General features: G+C 36.3%; 1 protein-coding gene across 1 annotated transcript in view; it reads right to left on the reverse strand.

The window, feature by feature from the left end:
* Window positions 1-12,917, reverse strand: part of syne3 (spectrin repeat containing, nuclear envelope family member 3) — a 41,643-nt gene that overhangs the window by 14,871 nt on the left and 13,855 nt on the right. Inside the window, 10 exon segments of the mRNA XM_051869198.1 lie at window positions 42-203; window positions 2,110-2,244; window positions 2,571-2,714; window positions 4,759-4,941; window positions 5,958-6,132; window positions 6,538-6,674; window positions 9,381-9,725; window positions 11,315-11,470; window positions 12,479-12,553; window positions 12,555-12,789. Of these exon segments, the coding sequence (XP_051725158.1) occupies window positions 42-203; window positions 2,110-2,244; window positions 2,571-2,714; window positions 4,759-4,941; window positions 5,958-6,132; window positions 6,538-6,674; window positions 9,381-9,725; window positions 11,315-11,470; window positions 12,479-12,553; window positions 12,555-12,789 (1,747 nt within the window).

Raw genomic sequence — 12,917 nt, forward strand, 5'->3', positions numbered from 1 at the left:
AACTGTAGTAACTAAGCCATAAGTGTCGCTCATGGGCGTACCTCAGCCTCATGCTGGCGGTTATCAATGCTCCATTCCCCATCTGATCCACGAAACGACTCCAGCTTCTGTCTCATGATCATTAACCACTTCTCCAAATTCAGAATATTTTCATGTAAACTCTCATGTTCCGCAATGTTCTCCTCACTTTCATTCACCTTCATCTGGTATGAACAACAACACATATAGATGTGAATACACACATACATTATGAACCTGAAACATACGTGAGAAGGATTTTAGTGCGATAAAATTCTGGTATCTGTTCAGAAAAAAAAAAAAAAAAAAAAAATCTCTTCGGGCCACAAGTGCGCATTAAAACTGAAGTAAGGAGGTTTGATCAAGGCCCTCATAGTCATCTTCTTCATCACCATCATGATCAACACACAGCGGGAGGTATGGAAACCGGGGTGTGATCTCAGCGGTTTCCACAGATCTTCAGGGTTAAATCAGAATCACTTGTGAAGTTAGGCATTTTTGAAGAGGCTAGTAAAGATATATGTATCCTCCCATCATTATTCAGAATTTCATATTTCTATCAATTAACGATGCAAAAAATATTAGGAATAAAAGAAATAGTTCACCAAAAAGAAAATTAATTTACTCTATGAAAATATTCCTTTTGCAATGGCTCTAAAATCTCATTTGTGTTTATGCATATTCATAACTCCATAGCTAAATTCGCCACAGTTACTGTAAAATTCTTTCTACAGGTTTTGTTTTGTATTACGGATGTCTGGGGACATGATGTAATAGGTGAAATCGCATTCACACAGTTTCTGTACAATTGCGAGTGCGAGTATGATAATATGATTGGATACAATTTTCAGTAGACTACAAGTCTGGGAGGATCTTTAGACATGTTTTTGTAAATTCCACAACAAATCACTGGTTGGCCCAAAGAATCATTACACAAAAAAAAGTTACAAAAAAATATATATTTAAAATAAATGCTGTTCTTTTGAACTTTCTATTTACCAAAGAACCCGTGTATCATGGTTTTCACAAAAATATTAATCATTCTTGAGCCCCCAATCAGTATCACAAAATGATTTCTGAAGAATCATGTGACACTGAAGACTGAAAATTCCCACCCTGCTGTGCTCACAAATACTCTGCACAAAGCTAGTGAATGGCTTCCAATAAATTGGAATATAGCATAAGAAACTACTTCATTGTAGTCTGCTTTCATTGTACAGAAAAGAGCAGCACAAACACACTTCAAATTATCTAATTTTGTGTTCCACGAAAAATATATATATATTTTTTTTTATTATTTTTTTTTTTTATTGAAATAAAGGGTTAGTTCACCCAAAAATGAAAATTCTGTCATCAATTAGTGACCCTCATGTCGTTCCACACCCGTAAGACCTTCATTCATCTTCTAAACACAAATGAAGATCTTTTTAATGAAATCTGAGAGATTTCTGTCCTTCCACTGACAGTCTACACAACTACCACTTTGACACTTCAAAAAGTTCATAAAGAGATCATAAAACTTATCCATATGGTTTAGTCCAAATTTAGTCCAAAGAGACATGATCGCTTTATATGATGAACGGATTGAATTTAGGCTTTCACAAATAAACATTGTTCAGCGAACATAAATAGAAGCTCAACTGTACTTGCTTAACACACAAGAATGAACCTCATTGGTCAAGCAATCAAGTCTGAGCTTCCGTTTACTATAACTGTTATGTGAGTTGATGAATGTTTATATGTGAATAAAAGCCTAAATTAAAACTGTTTATCATATAAAGCGATCGCGTCTCTTCAGAAAATTTGGACTAAATTGCTTTATTCATATAGATTAGTTGTACAATCTCTTTATTTTCTTTTCAAAGTTTCAAAGTGGTAGTTGCATGGACTGTCAATGGAGGGACAGAAATCTCTCAGATTTCATTAAAAGACCTTCATTTGTGTTCTGAAGATGAACAGAAGTCTTACGGGTTTGGAACGACATGAAGGAGAGTAAATAATGACAGAATTTTAATTCTTGGGTGAACTAACCCTTTAAATTTAAAACCATATATAAGAAATTCAAAAAACCTCGAGCAGAACAGATCTTACCCGAACTGCCTTATAAAGCAATTTCCAGTCTGCATATAGACGCTCAAACTTTGTCCTGTTTGCAGGGTTGGACGAAACCAGCGTCTCCAGAGCTATGATATGGGCTTCACAATCTTCCAAGTCCTTTCTAATGACCTGCAGAGAGATGCACATTCATTTTACATTCAGTATGCCACTAGCAAGTCTTTCCCGCTCCCACCTGGACAAGCCACTCTGATCAACCAGTGCAAACACATTGAGCTCAGCGTGACATAACTCCTAGCTCCTTAAATTATTCACATAACTCTTTTAGTGTGTGCCGAAAGATGATCTAATCAAAAGTCACTGTACGTCTACAGCTTACCACATGCAGAGATTAAAACCAAAACAGCTGTTTAAAAAGAATTTCAAAAAGCTGCGTGCAAAGCAAAACTTTTTGAAGTCGGAAACAGCTATACACTTCTGTTTTCTCTGCTGCTCACCCGGAGTTGATCGGCCTGGCTCTTCTTGGCTAGAATGTCAGGTTGAAGTCCATCCGTCTTGACGAACCGTTCCTTTATGGAGGTCAGTTTTTTGTGTATGGAGTCATAGGCATCGGAAAAGTCCTTCGTCTTTGATATCAAACCCTAAGGGTGTACATAGGATACCACATGGTTCTGGGGTGTGTAGACAACATTTAAGATTTAAGACAGGGATCTGCATATTTATTCAGGGATATTTAACATAAAGCACCATTTACACATATATATATATATATATATATATATATATATATATATATATTTTTTTTTTTTTTTTTTTTTTTTGTAAATATTTTATTATATCTTTTCATGTGACAACACTGAAGAAATGACACTTTGCTACAATGTAAAGTAGTGAGTGTACAGCTTGTATAACAGTGTAAATTTGCTGTCCCCTCAAAATAACTCAACACACAGCCATTAATGTCTAAACCGCTGGCCACAAAAGTGAGTACACCCCTAAGTGAAAATGTCCAAATTGGGCCCAAAGTGTCAATATTTTGTGTGGCCACCATTATTTTCCAGCACTGCCTTAACCCTCTTGGGCATGGAGTTCACGAGAGCTTCACAGGTTGCCACTGGAGTCCTCTTCCACTCCTCCATGACGACATCACGGAGCTGGTGGATGTTAGAGACCTTGCGCTCCTCCACCTCCCATTTGAGGATGTCCCACAGATGCTCAATAGGGTTTAGGTACCCTCAGCTTCTTTAGCAAGGCAGTGGTCATCTTGGAGGTGTGTTTGGGGTCGTTATCATGTTGGAATACTGCCCTGCGGCCCAGTCTCTGAAGGGAGGGGTTCATGCTCTGCTTCAGTATGTCACAGTACATGTTGGCATTCATTGTTCACTCAATGAACTGTAGCTCCCCAGTGCCGGCAGCACTCATACAGCCCCAGACCATGACACTCCCACCACCATGCTTGACTGTAGGCAAGACACACTTGTCTTTGTACTCCTCACCTGGTTGCCGCCACACACGCTTGACACCATCTGAACCAAATAAGTTTATCTTGGTCTCATCAGACCACAGGACATGGTTTAGAAGAGGCTTCCTTCTGGGACGACAGCCATGCAGACCAATTTGATGCAGTGTGCGGCACATGGGCTGAGCACTGACAGGCTGACCGCCCACCCCTTCAACCTCTGCAGCAATGCTGGCAGCACTCATACGTCTATTTCCCAAACACAACTTCTGGATATGACGTTCAGCACATGCACTCAACTTCTTTGGTTGACCATGACGAGGCCTGTTCTGAGTGGAACCTGTCCTGTTAAACCGCTGTATGGTCTTGGCCACCGTGCTGCAGCTCAGTTTCAGGATCTTGGCAATCTTCTTATAGCCTACGCCATCTTTATGTAGAGCAACAATTCTTTTTTTCAGATCCTCAGAGAGTTCTTTGCCATGAGGTGCCAAGTTGAACTTCCAGTGACCAGTATGAGAGAGTGAGAGCGATAACACCAAATTTAACACACCTGCTCCCCATTCACACCTGAGACCTTGTAACACTAACGAGTCACATGACACCGAGGAGAGAAAATGGCTAGTTGGGCCTAATTTGGACATTTCCACTTAGGGGTGTACTCACTTTTGTGGCCAGTGGTTTAGACATTAATGGCTGTGTGTTGAGTTATTTTGAGGGGACAGCAAATTTTGTGATTTTGAATAACTGAATAAAATAAGTTCTCTTTTACACACCCCTTTTATCTTACTTTATATGAATATCCTTATAGTCATATACATATATGTATGTAGATATATATTAGACATTTGTCTTAGTGTTATAATTAACATATTGCACATATGTTTTTCTCTTTAAAAAAAAATGCAGTTTTTTTTTTAATTTAATATCACAATTGTTCTTTGCTGTAGACATTGTTAAAATACCAATAAAAAAAATCCTCTAACCCTATCAAAAATTAGGAATAAATTGTAATTTTTACAACTTTATCTGCCTGCATACATTTACACCAACAAACAAGGCTTCTCATTTTTCAGCCGGACATGATAAGCTTTGACTTTGACCACATTTTCTGTTATGTAAGACTATGCATGTTATGGCTAATGGCGGGGGTAGAGACTGTTTATGTAGCTCAGGCATCTACAATCTATATACAGCAGTAAAATTTTGAGCTGTGGCTGGTAGGGTACCTGCAGGCGGTTCTTGCGCTGTAGGAGCTGGTTGTGGAGTAACTCTCTCTTCCTCATATCCCCGCTGAGCTCTTCCAACAGATCGTCAGCTTTCTCTTGGCCAAAAACAGAGCTGAGCAGATCACTCTTCACCTGGAGCAAACTCAAGCGCTCCTGGAGCTGCACGCTGTTTTTAAGTAACTTCTACAAAGAACAAAACAAAAGAAGAAAGAGCACACTCAATAACTTCAAAGAGAACAAAGCACTAACACCAAATTAAGGTGCCAAGACAAAGGCAAAAATCACTGCAAATGCTTAAAATACAATATGATCATATCCACAACAGATTGTAGCATAAACTGAATTTGTAACCTTTATTTTCTCAAAAAAAAGATGTATAAATCAGGTGTCAAAAGAACCTAATGGGAAAACATTGCAACATTCAGAGTAAAAAAAAAGAAAAAAAAAAAAAAAGAATAGAGCTCTTCAAAAATACAGACCTTTAGTACAGCTCAAATCTCTGCATCTCTTCAAGGCTCAACAAAAACCCAATATGAGACAGATTCAAACCACAGTATCACACAGTAATGTTATTTAACTGGCTAACATAAATGATTTTGTCTAAATTGCAAGAATTACTTAGGATAACCCTAAAAGCACCATTTAAAATGGGCTAAAATTATAAATAAATTATAAAGCATTCTGTGTCGCGTGTTTATGAATTTATAGCTATCGAGTTACATAACTATATAGTTTCCAGCTATTACTGCAAATAAAAAAAAACATAATACATTATTTGTTAAATATTTATTTATTTATTTTAATTAATTTATTTTACATTTTTGGAAGGGGTCAGACTAGCGTTATTATCTTTCTTATTATCAGTGTTGAAAACAGTTGTGCTGCTTAATATATTTCTGAAAACTGTGATACATTCTCTCTCTTTTTTTTTTTTTTTTGATGAATAGAACAGCATTTATTTGAAATAGAAATCTTTTATAACATTATAAATGTTTTACCTGTCTTTTTTGATCAATTGAATATGTCCTTGCTGAATAAAAGGATTAATTTCTCGAGAAAAACAAATCTTATTGACCCCCCAAACATTTAAACAGTAGTGTATCTGGAGGGACACATTTTACACCAACTTGCACAAGAAAAAAAGTCTTGTTGAAAGCTCACATTCTTTTTCAAGAAAACTGTGGCTTTAAATAATTTACCTCTATATTTTGCACGAGCAGAGCGATATGGGAGAACTCCGTCACCTCGGCGGAAGCCTCCAGTACCTGAGAAACCACCTGACTCCACTGGCTGAAGCCATACAGAGGGTCCTGCAGTATCTGCCGGAGAGCTGTCTCGCTTTCAGAGGACAGCCTGGTAGATCTGCCTTTCACACTGTCACAGGAAACACAAAACAACTCTACAGAGTAGTCCTTTACAGTACAAGCTTATAGGGCTTTCGACAGATGGCTTCCACAAAACAAATGAATAAATAAATGCAGTAAACCCTGTGTGTAATGCACTAATTGTCTGAAGTGCTTACATTAGCACTCTTTTATTGCTGGATACACATTGTTTACGGCTGACTAGACCTATGTGAGTGACATCCCACTGACAGTAACACAATGGGAATGAAAACCTTCATGTGATGAGCCTCCCACTGTGTCTGCATGACAGAATGTTTACCAACATCAGTATCAATTGCTAATGATTAATAAAATATCCATCAAAGTATTTCTCCTTGCCTCATTCCTCCTTTGCCGGAGGCTCTTTGGGTGTGCGTGTAAGGTTGCTGCTCACCTCTGGTACTCTTTCACCACTGCTAGCACCTCATCAGACAAGTTTTTAGAATCTTGTGGGAATCGGAATAGCTCTTTCAACCGGGATTTTAGCCGTTCCACCCTGGGCTCCTCTGCGATGAGCTTGTTGCGCACCCCCTGAAGTGTGGATGTAGAGAACAAATCAATGAAATTAGTACACACATCGTGAGTTTGAAGGGAGCTCATTCTAGCAGGGCATTAATGCAGAATTTCTCCACATGGGGTCCAGACAGCTTTCATTGATCTAAAAAAGGTTTTCATCCTTGTTGGTTTCTCCCCACTGCTAACAGTAAACTTGGTCCAATTAGTAACTTTGTCAAAATGAAATAAAAACATCAGTTTTCAAATACCATTATGATCATCTACAATTGATTGGGTGTTTTTCAGTAAAAGTTCAACTGTGTGCAAACAGCATATGGGTACTAATAGTGCTAAAATCGAACAAAGATGATTTGAGTGAAACTAACAACAGTGAAAGTTCATTTTTTTAATTGTGTAGATAGATCTATCTATACACACAATCAAAAAAAATTAACTTTCACTGTTCATTTCACTCAAACCAACCTTGTTCAGATTACTTAAAAACTCATGTAACTACATGAACTTAATTTAATTGAGTTGTTTCTACTAAAAATGAGTATTATCAGCTTTACTAAAGTGTTTGTTCAGTCAGCTTAACATTGCTGAGTGAAACGCACAAATTAATGTTGACATAACTAACTGGGCAGTGCATCCGTAGTTCTCAGCATGCTTTGCAAGGAACTGCATAAGGAGAGTAAATTTAGGGATTAAAGTGTTATTTTATGTGTTTTTTAGTAAAGGGAAAGATGTTGTTAGTTTATGTTAGTGTTTAATGTTCAGTTATGTTGGACATTTAGAGGAGTTTCTGTAATGTTTTTGAATTTTGTGGTTACCATTATGCAGAAGAGTGGCGCCTTTGTTTAGGCTGTGAGCGCTCATATACGCATGTCTATAGGATCGAATTCCTGCTCTCAATTAAATTGAGTGCATTTTGTAGAGCAAATAGGTAAATTAAGTCAATAAATGTGTTCACTTTGCATTATAAACTTTAACATATGTAATAAATTTAACATAACATTATTAAGTAAACTGCACCTATAAATACACTGCCCGGCCAAAAAAAAAAAAAAAAAAAAAAAGTCACCGTTTGGATTTTAATCCAAAAATACTTAAGTATTTTCTTAAGAATTACTTAAGAAAATATTTAAGGCAAATACTTAAGAATCTATGAATGGATCATTATTACAGTGATTATTATGTTTCTAGCATGTTATATGTTCGGCAACAGTTCTTTTAACCCTTAAAGATGGAATGTGTAGCTTTTTATTTCTTAAACAACCATGTAGGAAGACACATCATGGCCATATTCCAGGATGACAATGTCAAGATTCACCAGGGTTAAAATTGTGAAAGAATGGTTCAGAGAGCATGAAGAATCATTTTCACACATGAATTGGCACCTCTAAGTCCAGACCTTAATTTCATTGAAAGTCTTTGGGGTGTGCTAGAGAAGACTTTACAGAGTGCTCACCTCTTGCATTGTCAATACAAGATCTTGACCAAAAACTGATGCACCTCTTAATGGAGATAACATCACAACATTTATTTCCATCAAGAGGTGCATCATTTTTGGTTAAGATCTTGTATTGACAATGCACGAGGTGAGCACTCTGTAAAGTCTACTCCAGCACATCCCAAAAACTTACACTGAGTTGCCAATTGTGATTCTTCATGCTCTCTGAACCATTCTTTCACAATTTTAATCCTGGTGAATCTTGACATTGTCATCCTGGAATATGGCTATGATGTGTCTTCCTACATGGTTGTTTAAGAAATGAAAAGCTACACATTCCATCTTTAAGGGTTAAAAGAACCGTTGCCAAACATATAACATGCTAGAAACATAATAATCACTGTAATAATGATCCATTCATAGATTCTTAAGTATTTGCCTATTAAAATCCAAACAGCAACTTTTTTTTTGGCCGGGCAGTGTATTATGTAACAGTGACAAATTCAAATGATTTGAATTTACTCAAAGAAATTTTGTGAGCTTTACTTGAATTTCTTCTGTTCACACAACTAAATTGTTATTTGTACAAATTACTCAATATAGTTGCATGGAACCCATTTGACACTGCTTTTTTAAGTAAATCCAACAATTGATTTTTTTGAGTGTATTATATATATATATATATAACGCATATATTGTTGTTCTTGAACAACATTACCTACAATATCAAAAAAATTATCTGAAATAATGCTGTTTTTATCACATGTATTATGCCATGTAGTCACTTCTGTGAACACTGTTGAGTGATAGTGGAGAGCTCTGATTGTGAATCACTGTAAATCAGATTTAGAAAAATGTATTGAACATCCACCTTCTGACACTATTTTTGCTATGTTTAAATAAAAAAACATTATTAAATCATCTCAATGTCTAATAAGTCGAATTTAGATAGAAAAAGGGTGATTGTGAGTGGTGAAGCCCTATGTAGTTAGTGAATAAGACACAAGATGTTTGTACTGAAATACTAATTACAAAGTGTTACAACATTTTTCCCTTGTGTGTCCATCATTCAGGAGGTATTCCACACCACAGAGATCTTCCAAAAACAAATATGATTTACTACGGCTCAAATTACTGTCACACCCCCCATAGGAATTTACCTAAGGCATTCCCTAAATCACCGTAGGTATCATGTGCTGTCACAAAAATATGCTGAGTCTCCATCTGTGTCCTACAAGAAGACACCAAAGGTATTTGGGAGTGGTGAGAGCGATGAACATAGTGCTAACCGTGTGCGTCTTCCATTGAGCTACCAAGTGTTCCTTAGTCCTCTCTCCATCCCTGCTCTCCAGCTCACTGCTGAGGTTCTGGACCAGGGATCGGATCTGCGCCAGGTCCGCACACAGCTCCTTACAGCGGTTTGAATACTCGTTCTCAGAGTCCAGTGAGCTCTGGAGCTCTTCTTGAATCTCCACCAGCGCTTGGCGTAACTTCTGCCAGGCCAGCCTCAACTCCTCCATCTCTTTTGTGATCTTCTCCGCACCTGCTGGAGACGTGTAGGCCTTCACCACTTCAGACAACTTTTCAATGTGCTGGAGAGGGAGTTCTTCTTTGGCTATACTCGCGTTGAGCTCCTGATAGAGATTGAAGGGGTGGAAAATATTGAATTATTTATGATTCATTTCACATATTCTTCATAATATGTTTGCAACAAGGCCTTCTAGACGTGGCATGAGAAGTGGAATGTAATACAATAGCCAAAAAATTCCATTTCGATGTGTACACAGACCAGTAATTAAGAAATATTGCAGATTGAATATACAATGATTACTAAAAATCAATATACAATCATTGTTGTTATTGTTAACTAGCTATAACTAAATCTAGTAAAAATCGTTTTTGGTAATTGAAATAAAGTTGACAAAATAAAACAAATATTAGATAAACAACTTAAATGAAAATTAGAAATGCTGCCTTGGCAACTAACTGAATTACTAAACTTACTAAAACAAAACAATAATTAAAGCTATATAGAAATATAAAATAATAATAATAAAATGTCAAAAACACACAAAATTACTAAAACTTAAAACTAAATTTTTAAAATAAAATCTGAAAATGTAAAAATAAAGCTCATTCAAAATATTAATAAATACTATAATAGTATATCAATAATATGAAAATAGAAACTGAATCTAGCACTGTATATATTCTACAATTATATTAAATAATATATATTAATATTAATAATTAATTGTTACTTGCTTTTTATCAATAATGATTAATAACTATAATTAATAATAGTTATTATAATTTTAAAATCATTTTATTTTTGTTCCAGATTTTCAGTTCACACCATCAAGTACCACTGTTTACATCTGTCAAACTCTAACCACTGTCATATAAAAAAATAGGCAAAATGGCAGCGCCTCAACAGTGAAAGTCAGGTCAAGTTTATTTGTATAGCAATTTTCAAAATACATATTGTTTCAAAGCAGCTTTACTGAAAATCATTACTTAATCCCCCAGTGAGCAAGCCAAACATAACTGTGGAAAGGAAAGAAGCCGCATAGGATAGAGGCAGTCAGGGAGATACCTTGACAAATTTGATTATGGTTGATTTTATTGTTCAATATTTTGCATGGTCATATAGAAATGAATGAATGTAATGATGGAGTATCTTCCTGTCAACAACAACAAAGTCATGGATCCATTTTGGCATGTTGGATGTTGCTATGGAAACAAAGAATGAGTCCAAGGATGTGAACAGCTCAGAAAGGCATTTCTGAGTTGTCAGCTCATAGTTTTATTTATTCTGATGAGACCATTAAGTACTACAAAATGGAGTATATTATAGTGAAGCATAATTTTCTCTGGGTGTTTAGAAATAATAGTATTTATCCTACTTCCTCATTATTCCTTCAACTTCCTCAACACAGAAATTGTGTTTATTCACGAGTCACTTTTGTATCTAAGGTTGCAATACATGTTTTACTTAACTAGGGTTCTGCATGTTTACATTGTACTAGATTTTACATAGTATTAGACATAGTAACAAGATTTTTCACATGACCCCTTTAATACAGTAGCCCGAAGTGAAAACGAGGACGCAAATTAGCAAGTACTCAGCCAAACTTATCCACAGTTTGACTTCCAAATCAGGGATGATTTTCCCAGTTGACCATTCTGACCTCCCCTCCCCCAAATAAGTAGGTCAGTGTACCTGCAGGGCTTTCAGCCTATTCTGTGTCGTATCCTCCATATCACTGAAACGGCTGACTTCTCCTGTTTTAGACATCAGCCAGGTTTGGAATTTATGAACGCAACTTTGGTATTGCTGGTGCTCCTCAGCTACCTTCTGTGCCAATGCCAGCCGTTCCTGCAAATATGTAATGCATTTCAATTAAAAGACAAAGTCATATCTTTATTATGACATTAGTATTATTTTCAATTTGATAAACTCAATTCTGCAGGTAATAAATATGCAATAGATGCATTAAGAAGGCCAAAATAAATACAGGTTGAATTATTAATTATACACTACCATTCAAATTTTTAAAATAAATATATGATACAATAAGTAACGTAAATATTTTTACATTGTTGCAAGATTTCTATTTCAAATAAATATTGTTCTTTCTCTTTCTGACTTTCTATTCTTTCTAATGGCTGCTGAAATTCAGCTTTGCCACCTCAATGATAAATTACATTTTAAAATATTTTCACATAGAAAACAGTTGGGCAGTGCTCTAACATGTAGCGCGGTTGTGCTTCGGGTGACCTGAGTTTCAATTCCTGAGTTCTCACTCCGCTTCCTGTCAGTCTTTTACTTTAATCATAATAAAGGCAAAAAATGCCTTTGAATTGTAAATGTATATCACAATGTTAATGTTTTACGGTATTTTTGATAAAATAAATGCAGTCTTGGTAGCATACCTTCTTTCAAAACCATTTTAAAAATCTTACCGACCAAAAACTATATGTAGACCCCTAATAATATATACATTTTTTCATAATAACTATGGAAGAGCAACACAAGTTACAACCAGTCAGTGACAGCAGTGGAGAACTGAAGAACAATGCTCCTTGAAACTAGATCTTTTGAATGACCTTCAAAAGTGGGTGTAAAAGATATGGAAGATAGCAGATTAAAAGGCTGTTTTTTAACTTATTTAACAACCTTATAAAACTTTAACAATAGAATGCAGCTTCAAAGGTTTTCAAATTCAAAATGCACATAGCATTGCATGTAGAACAAAGGCATTACTTTAATTCCCTTAAAACTCTAAAACATTCTGCAATGATTCAGCACACACATCTGTTCTGATTGTCAGTGATAACTAAACTCTTTGATTTTAATTATTGACTTAAACAGATGAAGGTTTACCTGTGCTCGGTCTCGAATGTGGTTGTAGGCATCTTGAAGACCTTGCTGAGCCTGCTCATTTACACTGGGGTCCTCAGGTCCGGTTGAACAGGGCTGCAGCCTCATCCAGGAGCCTCTCCAGAAAGTGAGCCTGGGCTTGGATGTCACTGTGAAGGACCCGCAGATGATCCACCTGCCAAAGCTTCTCTTGGAGACCCAGCTGCATCTCAAGCAGGGGCTCCAGAGCCCTGTGCATCTTCTCCAGCCACATCCCAAACTCCTCATGGGCCTTCAGGTATTCATTCCAGTGCAGCCACACCCACTCGATACGACTATCAGAGGGGCACAAAAACATGAAAGAAAGAAATACTTATACATTTTATATTCTGATTAGTCAATCATGGCATTCTGTAGTCAAATATTATTGCATAATGACTTCAAAATTAATAAATATTTTCTA

The sequence above is a fragment of the Ctenopharyngodon idella genome, chromosome 17 (genome assembly GCF_019924925.1).
Source record: "Ctenopharyngodon idella isolate HZGC_01 chromosome 17, HZGC01, whole genome shotgun sequence".
NCBI classification, from domain to species: Eukaryota; Metazoa; Chordata; class Actinopteri; order Cypriniformes; family Xenocyprididae; genus Ctenopharyngodon; species Ctenopharyngodon idella.